This window comes from Narcine bancroftii, chromosome 12, assembly GCF_036971445.1.
Source record: "Narcine bancroftii isolate sNarBan1 chromosome 12, sNarBan1.hap1, whole genome shotgun sequence".
Taxonomy (NCBI): Eukaryota; Metazoa; Chordata; class Chondrichthyes; order Torpediniformes; family Narcinidae; genus Narcine; species Narcine bancroftii.
This window is the reverse complement of record NC_091480.1, coordinates 15042601-15058204: the sequence shown is the minus strand read 5'-3', so window position 1 is coordinate 15058204 and position 15604 is coordinate 15042601. Positions and strand designations below refer to the sequence as shown.

The window sequence follows — 15604 nt, the reverse complement described above, 5'->3', positions numbered from 1 at the left end:
AAACATCCATGCACTTCAGCAAATATATTGAATAATTGCTGGACTGTAGGAAAGTGAGGGGAACCACCAATCCTTTTGTTCATGCAATACTCACCTTCAGTCTCCCCACTTGTCTTGATGCCTTTTGCACTAGAATCTGTACCTTTCAGCTTTTCAGTGTCATCTTCCTTCTCTTCTATCCCCTTCTCCTCTTCATCCTCTTCACCCACATTTTTATAATTTGGCCTTTTTTGCACCCTCTTTCTTCCCTTGTGTCGACTAATCTCAAGAGATCTTTCCAACGTTTCCATAGGTTTAATGAAACATTGAATGCTTGAAGTCATCTGCAAAATGTAAAGCAGAAATACAAATGGTATATTAACATAATGCCCAAAATTTACTTGTCTTTTATTCTCCACGGCATGGGCATAGAAAAAATGTACAATAAAAGTCATTACTTTAATGTATTTTTCCACATTGTTATTGTCATCAATTGCCATTTGAAACAAGGCAGCATTTTAAATTCAAGATTAGCATATAATCTGTACAGAACTCGAGGTTCTCTTGCAGGAGGATAATGAACAATTTTGCATGATAGTTATACCATGCACGACTCTAACAAATACGAGAAAGATTTTTTTTTAAACTAATTTTTTTTTACATTCACAAGCCTCACCAGTGATAATTTTAAAAGCTTACAATTATTAGTTCTTTTTTGGATAAACTGCTTAAGTTCTTCATTTTAGAAAACAATAATTAATATCCCATATTTATTATAGAATTGCTCAATAGCACCTGCAAAGTAATGTATGGTGATATCATGGCAAGATGATCAAGAAGAGTTATTAAGTAGATAGTATATAATGAGATGCAAAATTGTAGTCCTTTGGAAAAAATTAAGTTTAGTTTAAGGAATCGAGTTGAAAATTTTTATTGTATTTGGAAACAATATATGGATTTTATGGATGATCTTCCATCTATCTTATCCACTCCTCTTAATTAGTAATTTTTATTAACAATGAATGATTGTCTCTGCTAATATTATTGTTTATTAAATGGTCGGTGTATCTTTTCTTACTTTTGGGTGGGGGGATGGGGAGAAAAATATAATTTTTTTGTCTCATTGGCTATGGATATTTGAATAATGTTTTATTCATTTTTTTCCTGTAATGATACAATTAAATAAAAAGAAAGGAAAAAAATTGAAAAAAAGAACACCCATTATAATGCAGGATCAGGGGATAAGCTGCAGCTCCATGATGCAGAAACAGGTGGCTACATCTGCAGCAAGTGAACTCGGGCTCCAAGTTGATGCCCTGGAAATTGAGCTTCAAACACTGAAGGAGGGGAAGAGTTGACTCGACACTGAGTTTCAGGAGGCAATTACACCCATTAGGTTAAGTGCTTCAAATTCAATGTGTGGACAGGGACAAGAGGGTGTAGCAGCTAGTGATGCAGATGGGGGTCTAAGGGGCAGTCCTGGAGGAGTCTCAATCTTTGAGCTTGTTCAACAGGTCAGGGATTGAGTTTGTAGTGAGGAAATGTAATTGTAGCATTCATTTCGAGAGGACTAGAATACAATATCAAGGATATAATGCTGTAGCTTTACAAGGCACTGGTCAGAACACATTTGGGCAGTTTTGGGCCCAATATCTAAGGAAAGGTGTGCTGACATTAGAGAGGGGCCAGAGTAGGTTAAGGGAATGCTCCCAGGGATGAGAGGGTAAACATACAAGGAGCAGTTGATGGCTCTAGGACTGTATTTGCTGGTACTTAGAATGATGGGGGGAGGGGGGGGGGGGGGGGGTGGAGAGGAATCTCAATGAAAGGTACCAAATATTGAAAGGACTGGATAAAGGGGATGTGGAGAAGATGTTTCCAGTAGTGAGAGAGTTTAGGACCAGAGGACAATGCCTCAGAATAAAAGAACATTTCTTTAAGACAGAGATGAGGATAAATTTCTTAAGCCACATGGTGGTGAATCTGTGGAATCTCTTGTCATAGACAGCTGTGGAGGCCAAGTCTATATTTAAGACAGAAGTTGCTTGGTTCTTGATTTGTAAGGGTGTCAAAGGTTATGGAGAGAAGGAGGTGAATGGGGTTCAGATAAAAAAATACATCAGCCATGATGGGCCGAATGGCTAATTCTGCTCCTATGTATATGGTCTTGAAAACAGAGGCTGACACTTTAATATCATATGCTAAATGTATGGCTACTGATGCAAGCAAAATCATGTGGAACTCTCCAAAGAGAATCCAAATTGAACAATACAAAATCCATCATAAATTATAGCTTTCATTCTTAAATAAAAACTTTTTGTTCAGAAGTAATTGTGATTGCCATGACCTTTTTCTTCTTTTTCATTACAAAGCATGAATCCCCATTATCTGGAAATCAAGCAACCAGGAACTGACAAAAAATTGCAGAAAAAAACTAAGTTAAAGATACAGAAATTTAAAATCGGCGGCAACAGTGGTTAGTTTGACAGTCACACAACACGCAATCTCAAGCAACAGGAAAATTCACTTATCCGGCACTTTTCATCCCCATAGATGCTGGATACCGGGGGTTTTACTGTATGACCAATAAAGCTACCGTGTTACTAGCCAGCCACTGGAGCCACTAAAATGCATTTCCCAGCTGCAAGAAGTCACGTCTTGAGATCAGCCCAAACCACAGAATCCAGGTTGCCAAGTATTGTCTCTCTTTGGAGTCTAGCACAACCATGCAACCTGCTCCTTCCCATTTCTACTTTCAACTTTGTGAACACAATGGTTAAAAATGTGATTAATACCCAACCACTTCATTAAACTTGCAAATTGGGGGTATTATGTACAGCATGAGTTATTTTATACAGTGTGCAATTAATGTATCAAAATGCTATTAATATAATTGTACATTTTTGTAGTAATTAACTGTCAAGATTAATGCAAACATCTGATCTATCAAAAGTTAAAGTAACGACTTTATACTTATGCCATTCTCATGTGGGTTTGCCATACCCGGCCATGACCTACAATATTAAAAATACAGAAAGAATATTTGATGCGAGGATTATTCAAACACCATTTCATAACTGGAAAAGCATATATGAGTGTGTTAGTGAATAACTGTCCCAAGTTCATGTGTGGGAGCACCTGGCTTCTGCTTAGCACCCAACTTTGATAACAGGGCTGAGATGATAGACTCATGGCATGGAGAATCACAGTTGCAAAACCACATCCTGCCATAACCAATTCAACTAAATGTGGAACAAGTGAGTTTAAAAAAAAACTCCAACTATGTGAATTTGGAATCAAGAAATGGGCAATAAAAACGAGAAATGAGAGGTGGTGCCTACCCAAGATCATCATCGAGCATCTGAAAGCTGCATATAAAAGCTGAAATGCACAGTCACCTCAAATAATTTCTTTCAAACAGTTCCCAAAAATGTACATTAACCAAGCTTTAGAAAGCACTCTCTCTTAGGCCATGAGTAAATGTGCTTTTTAAAAAATAAATAACAGCACAGCTGAATAGCACAGAAATGAGTCCCAAAGCCCATCATATCCATTTGCCTGAATTACGACCACCTCCTTCTGTGCATTACCCATTTAAGTGCCTGTCTAAATACCTCTGAGTAAATGTATCTGATATCACCACTTCCTCTGTCAGTATGTTCCAGACACCAAGCACTCAGTATTAAAAAAACTCTCAAATTGGCTTTAGAACTCTCATTTCAAACTCTTGTGTTTGATATCCCTAACATAGGGGAAAAAAAAGTTATCTGCCCTCTTATTTTTGCTTCTCATAATATTGTACCTCTTTATTGGGTCACCCCTCTGCCTCCTTTGCTCTGGAGAAAACAAGCCCAGCCTATTCCCCATAATTAAAGTGCTTCAATCCAGGCAACATCCTGATGAATCTCCAGCACATCCTCCAAGTTTGCTGATTTCTGCAACATTCTTCTCTTGGCATACTTTGGCAATTTAAGCAGTGATTTAAAATATAGATTAAGAAAAATTCAGACTCAAAATATTCAGAGAGGGTATATTTTGAGTCAGTACACTTGCGTTGTCCTAATCAGAAAGCAGCAAGGCAAGGCAATTACCAACTTGTTACCAATTCTGGGAGTTACAGTTCAATTATGACCTAAACATAATAAATTTAGAAAAAGGATAGGACTAATCGACCACGAAGTAAACACGCCACAAAAAAACATCAATCGTGGGCAGCAGAATGACCAATGGAGCAGTCTATATTTGCATGTGTGGTGCAAGTAACCATTTTTACTTAGTGTACGGTAAGTAATTTTGTATCTATCAGTATTGGTTTGATCTTGTGTAGTTTACTGGTAAAAGAGAGTGATAACAGTAAGTCTGGTGCTCTTTACAGGAAAGAGAAAGTAGGTTACAAACCCAACAAGCCCAGTGCAGGTATAATCATACCGCACATCAATTATTCAGGAAACAACTGGCGACACTTCTCACCAAACAGGAAGAAAGGTGAAATCTACAATAGCCAATACCAAAGAGAATACAATGTCATTCCACCTCCACAAAACAGATGTTATAATGGTAGTAAGGCAAAAATGGTGCAAATTTAGTTTTAATTTGAAACGTATCTATTTTAACAGAAGATTTTAACAAAAAGGAAGGCCCAATTTTCCAAAATAAAGGCTCACAATGTACAAGAAATCTACTTAAGCAGGTCAATAAAAATCTTCCAAGTAGATTAATCCCAAAGGGTAGAACTAAAGAAATCTTAAGAACATTTAATTATTTTTAAACTACTAAAGGGCAAGAGGTTCATCTGAAGTATAATTACCTTTGTTTTGCATTGTCTGGTCATAAAATTAAGAGTTTAGCTCTAATACTCAGCCTGGCATAATCTGTTTTAAGACAACTTTACCATAAGGGTGGTATTCCAAAAGAAAGCAACTCCTCAAATTAATGTTACATCTACTTCAATAATCTAAATGAGCAAAACACTTACTAATTAATAAATAGCCACACAGTTTCTCACACCATTTTAATTTAAAAAAAAATTAATACCCACACAGGAGAATGATAATATGATTGAGATTAAATATGGCCTGGGAAACCTCTTCTTGAAACCCACATACTATCCTTAATCAGCAAATGTATGTGCTCCTCTGCATTGGGCCACACTTAGAATAAGATCTGAAAGTACTCTATGTGGGTGACTCTGGTGTCCACGACCAAACCTGCATTGATAGCACCAAAGTGGCCCAGCCCTGAAGATAGAGCTGCCAGGCTGGATTTGGAACAAGACCAAAGCAAAAGAAGAAACTTGCAGATAATGCCCAATCTCTGCACCAGATACTCAATTAGATCAACCAATCAAGTGCAGCAACACAATGATGCTGGCACCATATGCCTGCCGATACTCCAAAGTCTTTCTATCATTTCCAAGTCAAGAAAGCAATAGCATATTCCCTACCTAGCTTTACTAGGTAGTCCCTTGAAATCAAGGATGACTTACCAACACTCAAAATTTGTGCCTTGAGATGGGCAATAAGGCAATGGGGAAGCATTGATCTGCCATCGATGGGATAGATGATGGCTGACATGGAAGGCACCTTATCATGCACCGGCAGAATATTCATAGATGCTGGAAATCCTCAGAGCAGTAATCATTTGTTAAGAGAGGAAAAGACTTATTATTTCAGGTTAACATTATTCGAACCAAGAAAAGTTAGAAATAAAACAGAAAATGACAGAGGAGATAACTAAAGGGCACATTATTTCAGCAAAATAAAAGAGTAAATTATGGGATTATGAGGGAAAAAAATCCAGCATGGAATGGATGCAAAATGGGAAAAGCAGAATGCTAACCTGAACATAAAAATAAGTGCAAGAAATCTCAAACTATTGGAACTACTGATTGCCTCAATTGGTTGAAATTAAATGTTGTGTCTAAGCAGCAGCCAACCATTAGATTAAGATTTTGTTTTTCATTCCTACATTCAGCTTGACTGAAGCAACATAGTGGTCCATGGCAGAAAAGTCAGAGCCGGAGCCAGACAGAGAATAAATTGAAGAGGCTCGATGCTGGAATCTAGAAGATCATCAGACTGCTGCAAAAACTCAATAGGTCAAGCATCATTTACGGCAGCACAAGGGAGAATATCACCCATGACCAACGCTCTCCTGAACCTGGTTCCATCAGTCCATCACCCCTTCACCATCTGGTTCCAGCCTCTATCTCACCTCCATGCTGTATACTGGCAGATCTTTCCTGTTCCCGTCCAGTCCTGATGCATGGTCTTAACCTGAAAAGAATACAAAGTACTCCTGCAAGCTTGTGGTCTCACCTGGAGACAGAGCAGCAGAACTAGTATGGGACTCAGTAGCTGATGGACAAAGATAGGCTACGAGCAACATGGTCAGGGGATCCTCACGTGTTGCGGGCTACTGGCGAATTCACACAGCCTACGGGACACTTGCTCATGGGAACCAGGTCTCGGAACCGGGATTTAAAAAAGGTACTGAGGGCAAGAAGGGCTCCTAAAGAGCCTCCAGCACTGAAGGCTGCCTGATCATGTCAGAAGTTTGGATCTGGAGCTCAGGTGGCTGATGAATCCAACAGGAGTTTGAGTGGTTACAGAAGCACTGGAGGCAAATCCACGGACATTCTACTGTAAAGTTACCTGGGCAACAGTAAGAGCAACTCTTTGTCTGCCATGGCAGGCAGAAGGCATTATATGTTCTATATAACATTATATGTTATATAGAACATTATATGTTCTATACTAGTACATGACAGTAAAGGAATCTTGATAGAAAGAGTCCCAGGCCAGTGGCAATCCAACTCCTCCATTTCTGTTCCTATCCTTTGTTTTCACCCGAGATCTCACATTCCATGCCACACTCATTCTATTCAATAAATCAATTATTGTAATATTGAGACCATCAATAATATCTACAGATGACTAACTTTTGATTTTTGTCTGTCCTTTTGTTCCTTTTATTACTGACCAGTGCCAAAACTCTTTCCCAATGAAGCAGCATTATACTTGCATTTATTTCAATGCCGTTTTCTCACCATTAGATAGATTAAACATCCACTGGGTGACTACTTTGTGGAACACCTCTAATCAATCCACATGCATGACAATGGGCATTCACTTGCAGGCTTTCTAACCCACTCTTACTGTCACCCCTCTGCCTTCACCCTGCTACATTGCTGCAACTCGGCACATTATAGCCTTCCAGATTCAACACTAAGTTCACCAGTTTTGATCTTCATTTTAAATATTTTAATTTATTTCCAGCTCGTTGCATGGTGTAACAACAACAACCTTGCACTTAACATCATCAAAACTAAGGCGAGGATCTGTCCTGGAGCCTCCATGTTGATGCAATCGCAAAGAAGGCTCATCAGCTGTCATACTTTGTGATGTGTCTAAGGAGATTCAGTATGTTACTGAAAACTCTCGTAAACTTCTATGTGTATACCGCATTCTGGCTGTATCTCTTCCTGGTATGGAGGCACCAACTCTCAGGACAAGAATAAACAAAGGGTTGTTAACTCAGCCTGCAGCATCACAGGCACCAGACTCCACTCCATCGAGGACATCTACATGATGTCTTAAAAAAGCAGCCTCTATCCTCAACAACCTCCACCTCCCAGGGCATGCCGTCTTCACTCGACGACCATCAGGGGAAAGGAACAGGAGTCTAAACATGAGCACTCAATGGCACCAGGACAGCTTCTTCCCCACTGCCATCAGATTCCTGAATAATTAATGAACCATACATACTTTTCATGCCCTTTTACTTTTTTATAATCATGTGGTAAGATGGTTATAATATGAACATTTGCACTATGAATGCTGTTGCAAAACACCGAATTTCATGACTTGTTCATGACAATAAATTCTGATTCTGAGATATTTTCTTCTTTAGGCAATAGGTTATTAATTTGTTTTTCCCTTTTCTAGGTTTGGTATTGTATTCCATCTTGTTTCACCACCACCCTCTTTCACATTGCACCATCAGCCCTTTGTCATTTAATCACACCTGTCTACCCATCACAGGTTTCCTTTTCCATCTATGCCTTAAAACCTGTCTGTGACGAAATTCCTAGCTTTCAAAACAAGTTACCCACGTTTCTCTCTCCAGAAATGCAGTTTGACCTGCTGAGAATTTAAGTATTTTCTATTTGTATTTCGGATTTCCTACATCAGCAGAATCTTGCTTTGGTAGCTATTTATTAGATTAAAAATAATCACTAAATTGCAATGATTCAGTGGTCTTCAGCAAAAATAATATCTACCTCCTACTGCCACTTCAATTGCAGTTTTGCAAAGGGAAAGGCTTAAATTAAAATTAGACTCAGGAACCTGCTACATTAAACACTTCCCAATAGAAAAACATTTTCTACATTGAAAAAGGTAAATTTTTTTACTAATTTTGTGAAATGGAAAAAAAAATTTCACACCATGGCCTTGCTTTGTACAGTTAAGTGCCACCAAACTGCCCAAATGCTTTGCAGGTTAAAAGCAAAACAGTAGATCTTCATGTTTCAAATCACAATGGAGATAAATATAAAAGATGAGCAGCAAAGATTTTTACCCTGAAATGGAACTGCAAGTGCAATGCCTGAATGATCAATTTGCAGATACGATTTTTGCTTTCAGTTGGCAAACCAACCATGAGTACCTCAAAGAGCATCTTTGTGAGAGCTGTTCAATTAAAATATACATCTGAGTTTTGGTGTAAAACAACTCCAAGTTCTCCATTAAAACAATTCTTGATTCAATATTGAAGCTTATTTATAAGCACAAGCATTGAATCCTATTCCCCTGTCACATTCAAACCTACATATACTGCTGAAGAACTTAGCATATTGTTTAAATGTAATTCAGGTTCACTCAGTTCAATTGCATTCGTCTCGCATCTGCTGAAATAAAGTTTGCTCAAAAAAAACCCAAAACTGTTCCTGCAAATGTTTGTAAATAGAGATGAATTCAAAATCATTTTAGTTAGCAAGATGAGAAAACTGACCATTAGATGCAAAATATAGTTTTATCTAGCGAGAGATGAGAACCTCTGAGATTCAGGTTAAAGAGGTAGCTCGGCATTTTGGATTGAAGTCTCTTTGATCATAGGTGGCAAATTTTTGAAATTGTCTACTTCAAAAGTTATGGATGCTCATTGGCCAAGTATAGTCAAGGTAGAGATCAACAATTTTTTTTATAAAAGAAAAATATTCCGTACATGTTTATGCGAATCAGAAGAACTATCATGATTTAAAACAGTGGGACAGGCTTGAGAAGCCATAAATTTCACCTATTTATGTTTCTTATGTTCTTATTTTTATAATACAGTAATAACGTTAAGAAGCTGACCAATGTCAACAATGGCCGGTGTTTTTTTTAAATAAACAGGAAGCAAAAGATTGAACAGACAAGTGGGGTAAACTAAAAAGAAAGAGCTTTACAAGTACAAATTAACATAGTTATCACCCATGAATCTGACATAAATTTGCTTAACTTTTGTACTTTTTTTTGGAGAGCTACGCCTAAACATAACATTTAAAATAGAGCCAAAGAATAAATCAGAGGAATATCCCAGGAAACAATCATTGTGCATTTCAGTGCTCTTGCAAATAAAATGTTTTATGCACACCAAAATAAAATCCAGACTTCACAGCTCTCCCAAATGGATATTTCTCAACAGTAAGCTCAACAGACAGCAAGCATCTTTAGGCTTGGCAGTGGATAGCCACGCAGCCAAGCAAAGAGAAGGAGAGACAGCAACTTTCAATCTTTGAACAGGAACTATATCAATACGTGGCAGTCAGCTGACATGCCACCAAGGTGCAGATTGGAACTCCATTATCTCTGCAGTCAGTGGTTGCAACACTCTCCCCAGCCTACTCAATACTAGTCTTCATATTCAGCATCTCCTTATGGAGAGATTCATTCCTGCAAAAGCATTAAAGAGCAAATGCCAATTCTGAACAAAATAGGAGTGAAAAATAGGAAGGGACTTGCATATTACCAGTATAGCAGCAGTCTATAATGCATGTCTTTATATCATAAATATTGCTTTATATTAGTCTATGCCAAATTATTTTTTGCCTACTGCTATGTACCCAGACCATAGCCCTCCATATCCCTCCCATCCACGCAACTGTCCAAATTTCTCTTAAATGTTGGAATCAATCCCACATCCACTACTTCCACTAGCAACTCGTTCCACACTCTCTTCACCTTGAGTGAAGAATTTCCCCTTTATATTCCCTTTCAACATTTTATCTTTCACCCTTAACCCATGTCCTTTTATTCACCCAACCTCAGTGGAAATTATGGCACACCTGCTTGCATTTACCCAATATGAACCCTCATAATTGTGTATACCTCTATCAAATCTCCCCTCATTCTCCAGGACACATCCTAACCTATTCAACCTTTCCCTAAAGCTCAGCTCCTCAATTCCCCATAACATCTTGTAAAGTTTCTCTGCATCCTTTCAATCTTTTTGATATCTTTCCTGTAAATAGGTGACAAAAATTGCACAAAATACTCCATGTGGCCTGACCAATGTCTGATCCAACTTCAACATAACATCCCAACTCAATACTTTGATATATGAAGACCAATATGCAAAAAGCTCTTTTTAAGACCATGTACAATGCCAAAATTACAATTTTAAAATCACCAATTCTAATATTATTCTTATTCCTGGGAATGGATCCTGAATTCTAATATATCAGAGCATTTACTTGGGATGAATCTTGTTTTGAAAACTTGAATCATTTCAAGTTTTATGAAAGCTTAATACAAATGAAGTTCATTCATCTCCTTATAAAATGGAATTATGAAGTAGAAATTTAAGTAATGCATCTTCCCAGGAATGGATAACAGATTTCAAGTCTATTGCCAAGTTCACTAAAAAAAAGTGGACAGCTGATTCTTTTTGTAATGCCAACCAGCACCAACATATATTACTCTTCTACCATCCTTGCCAATTCACCCTTTGCATGACATCAGATCCATTCAGAACCAACCTGAAATAGTCACTCAATTCAAGGGGCAGGCAATAAACGTGGCCTTGCCAGAATGTCCATAATCTATGAATTAATAAAACTACGCACAACTGACAGAGAGAGAAAAAAAAACATGGAAAGAACTCAGTGGGTCAAGATGCATTTGTGGAGGTAAAAGGTAACATTTTGGATTAAGACCCTCCATCAGGACTGAGAAAGAACAAGAAATATTGGCAATATATAGTACAAAGGGGGGGGGGGGGAGGGGGGGAATGAGAGGTGGAACTAGATCGGCAGTTGGAATCAGGTGGGGGAGGGTCAGAGGGCAATGCCAACTTGCATCTTTTTCCTCCACGTATGCTGGTTGACAAGCTGAGTTCTTCCAACTTTCTGTTCTGGATTCCAGAATATGTACTCTTACTTATCTGCACCACTCAAGGGCTCCATCAGAATAAATAACACATAATGAACAAGGTTCATCCTGTTATCTTCACAACATGGTGCTCTTGTACAAAGCTCCACTTTGATTATCAATTTCATGGTAAATAAAAAATTCAACACAAGAACCAAAATATTAATTGAATATACATCAAATGTATTCAAATTATACCATTTTGAAACATCAAATATTTTCCCTCTTTCAAATGGAAGAATGGACATTCACTGTAATGAAACCATTCATTCATTTCATGAGCTTTTACTGCACCCTATAGTTTATGAATTATAGTGCATCACCATGTATCTAGTTCACACTTGCACAAGTCTACAGAAAATATCTACAATATCCACGTTAAAGTACCATAAATTTGCAATATTCCACTTCATCCAAATATCTCCAATGAATACAATTTTTATAATCATTAAACCACTTTCAAACACACAGAGCTTTTCTTTATAATTCGTATCTCCTTTTACCTTCCAACCAAGATGACTCCTCCAACCCAGCCAGCTCAAACCAACCTGACTTTTATTCTGGCTGTATCAAAATTTCTTACAAAGACATTCACAAAAGTTTGTTCAACATCACCAGTTTGTGGCTATGATATTTGCAAATGTTGATATGCTTAATCAGGACTTCATTTCTTCATAATGCCTCACTTCATTTCTCACTACTAAATAGTTATTTAAACCACTCATCCAAAGTCATTACTACAGTACTGTTACAGAGTTCTGTGTGGTGTATTGGCCTATATGTTATGTGGTTTTGTGTTGGAAAGTGACAGTTTGACTTAGAGAGCCAAGGTGAAGGTGGACTGCTGAGAGGTGGGAGACGGACTGGGCAGGTGCAGAAGATGATCTAGAAATTTCTGGACTTAAAAGACAAACCACCACTGGGTGTGGCTGTGAAGTGGAAGGAGGCCCAAGCAGAGTCATTGTCTGGGAGGCAATTTAGAATGTTGAGAGCATTTAAAAAGGAAAGAACAGTGGAAGAAGGCCCAAGCAGAGTCATTGTCTGGGAGGCAATTTAGAATGTTGGGCATTTTAAAAGGGATGAACATTCTGAAGGCAGCCAGAAGGATCCGGACCAAGCCATTGTTCCTCGCTCTGCAAGCAACACAAGAAGACAACTTCGAATTTTGTGCTCTCTCTCTCAAAGATATTTTGGCTTCAGTTTACCAAACAAACTGAATTTTGTTTATGATCTTTGCTTCAGTTGAGATTGAAGTTTTGAGAGTCTTGTGTGTTTTGTGTCGAAGTTTTTCTGTGGGCTGGTTGGAAATATAACTTAGACTTTAATTAATATGTTATATTTAGACTGGGGAATTTATTAGTTTTACAATGTTATAGAAATTTGCATAGTAATCAGTGGGCATGGTTATAAAGGGTTGAATTAAAGTTTGAAGGTGAATTTTTGTTAATAAAGTAATTAATAAAGGCTGGCGGCAAAACTCTGCATGCCAAACTGCATGAGTTTTTCAAGCTTTGTTGGGACCAAGGAAAACTGCCTCAGGATCTTCGTGATGCCACCATCATCACCCTGTACAAAAACAAAGGCGAGAAATCAGACTGCTCAAACTACAGGGGAATCACGTTGCTCTCCATTGCAGGCAAAATCTTCGCTAGGATTCTACTAAATAGAATAATACCTAGTGTCGCCGAGAATATTCTCCCAGAATCACAGTGCGGCTTTCGCGCAAACAGAGGAACCACTGACATGGTCTTTGCCCTCAGACAGCTCCAAGAAAAGTGCAGAGAACAAAACAAAGGACTCTACATCACCTTTGTTGACCTCACCAAAGCCTTCGACACCGTGAGCAGGAAAGGGCTTTGGCAAATACTAGAGCGCATCGGATGTCCCCCAAAGTTCCTCAACATGATTATCCAACTGCACGAAAACCAACAAGGTCGGGTCAGATACAGCAATGAGCTCTCTGAACCCTTCTCCATTAACAATGGCGTGAAGCAAGGCTTTGTTCTCGCACCAACCCTCTTTTCAATCTTCTTCAGCATGATGCTGAACCAAGCCATGAAAGACCCCAACAATGAAGACGCTGTTTACATCCGGTACCGCACGGATGGCAGTCTCTTCAATCTGAGGCGCCTGCAAGCTCACACCAAGACACAAGAGAAACTTGTCCGTGAACTACTCTTTGCAGACGATGCCGCTTTAGTTGCCCATTCAGAGCCAGCTCTTCAGCGCTTGACGTCGTGCTTTGCGGAAACTGCCAAAATGTTTGGCCTGGAAGTCAGCCTGAAGAAAACTGAGGTCCTCCATCAGCCAGCTCCCCACCATGACTACCAGCCCCCCCACATCTCCATCGGGCACACAAAACTCAAAACAGTCAACCAGTTTACCTATCTCGGCTGCACCATTTCATCAGATGCAAGGATCGACAATGAGATAGACAACAGACTCGCCAAGGCAAATAGTGCCTTTGGAAGACTACACAAAAGAGTCTGGAAAAACAACCAACTGAAAAACCTCACAAAGATAAGCGTATACAGAGCCGTTGTCATACCCACACTCCTGTTCGGCTCCGAATCATGGGTCCTCTACCGGCATCACCTACGGCTCCTAGAACGCTTCCACCAGCGTTGTCTCCGCTCCATCCTCAACATCCATTGGAGCGCTTTCATCCCTAACGTCGAAGTACTCGAGATGGCAGAGGTCGACAGCATCGAGTCCACGCTGCTGAAGATCCAGCTGTGCTGGATGGGTCACGTCTCCAGAATGGAGGACCATCGCCTTCCCAAGATCGTGTTATATGGCGAGCTCTCCACTGGCCACCGTGACAGAGGTGCACCAAAGAAAAGGTACAAGGACTGCCTAAAGAAATCTCTTGGTGCCTGCCACATTGACCACCGCCAGTGGGCTGATAACGCCTCAAACCGTGCATCTTGGCGCCTCACAGTTTGGCGGGCAGCAACCTCCTTTGAAGAAGACCGCAGAGCCCACCTCACTGACAAAAGGCAAAGGAGGAAAAACCCAACACCCAACCCCAACCAACCTATTTTCCCCTGCAGCCGCTGCAACCGTGTCTGCCTGTCCCGCATCGGACTTGTCAGCCACAAACGAGCCTGCAGCTGACGTGGACTTTTACCCCCTCCTTAAATCTTCGTCCGCGAAGCCAAGCCAAAGAAGAAGAAAAAAAAAAATTGTTCATCTTTACCCCTGTGTGATATGCCTTCTTTGTGGTTGCTGGTTTGATCTTCTAACAGTACTAAGAGGGCAAATAATCACTGCAGACTTCTTTGTGCAAACTATAATTCCATTTCCCATTCACTCTGCCTGTTTTCCCTCCTTCAAATACTCTAAAAAGGTTTAAATAATGGCTGCAATGCTGAAATGACCCTAATTAAAATCAGAAATGATATCTCTAATATTGTAACCGTGGTGTACAGTCTCTTCCGATCCTCATGAATTCTTTCATACAGATGTAACTACCCAATACCTTGCTTTTGAACCAATATTCATGAATTAGTCTTGACAGGGTTTTCAAACATAGAGATCATTATAAATGAGATCAACACAGTTATCCCTCAAAGACCTCTCCTGACACATATAGTAACCAAACACGTACAACACCTCCATAATCTCGTCAGACCCTGCAGACCAATAATGTCATCAATTATTGCAAGTACAATTACAATGTTTTAAAAAAAAAAAAAAAATTTGGGGAGGTATGTGGACAGAAAAGGTTTAGAGAGATACAGCCCAAACACAGGCAAATGTAACTAACTCAAGTAGACACTTTGGATGAGTTGGACTCCAAGGACTGTTTTTGTGCTGTAGGATTCTGAAATATCCGAATCAAATTTATATCGATCTATTTACAAAAATATTGACTTTATTCCAGCAAATTTTTATGATTTTGTTTTTTCTTTGAAGAAACATAGCGGAACTCCCAGTGTTTCCTTTTTCATTTAAATTCTGTCTATGGCCAAACAAAAAGTTCAGTTATTGTTGCTTCATTTTCCTTAAAGTTAACATGGAAAAAAGTACCTCTCCAAATTCATGTTGATAGGCACTGAGATTGTAACTGAATAACAATAGGAATACAATCAGAAACACAAATCAGATGGGCTTTAAAAGATATTTGCCATTTCATTAGCTAAAAGCTACATAACCAGAGAGAGTTGTATTAACTTCCAGCTGTCCAGCAGCCTTATTTAACAACATATGCC

General features: G+C 39.0%; 1 protein-coding gene across 13 annotated transcripts in view; it reads right to left on the bottom strand.

The window, feature by feature from the left end:
• clec16a (C-type lectin domain containing 16A) overlaps window positions 1–15604 on the bottom strand; it is a 210582-nt gene that overhangs the window by 158949 nt on the left and 36029 nt on the right. For 12 of the 13 annotated variants that reach the window (XR_011347334.1, XR_011347331.1, XR_011347332.1 and 9 more), the window contains one exon: window positions 95–323. Coding sequence is in view for 7 of the 13 variants with exons in the window: in XM_069906108.1 (XP_069762209.1) it covers window positions 95–323 (229 nt within the window). In the remaining 6 variants the exon portion in view is untranslated. The remainder of the gene's footprint in view (window positions 1–94; window positions 324–15604) is intronic. The other variant, XM_069906102.1, reaches the window with a different exon arrangement.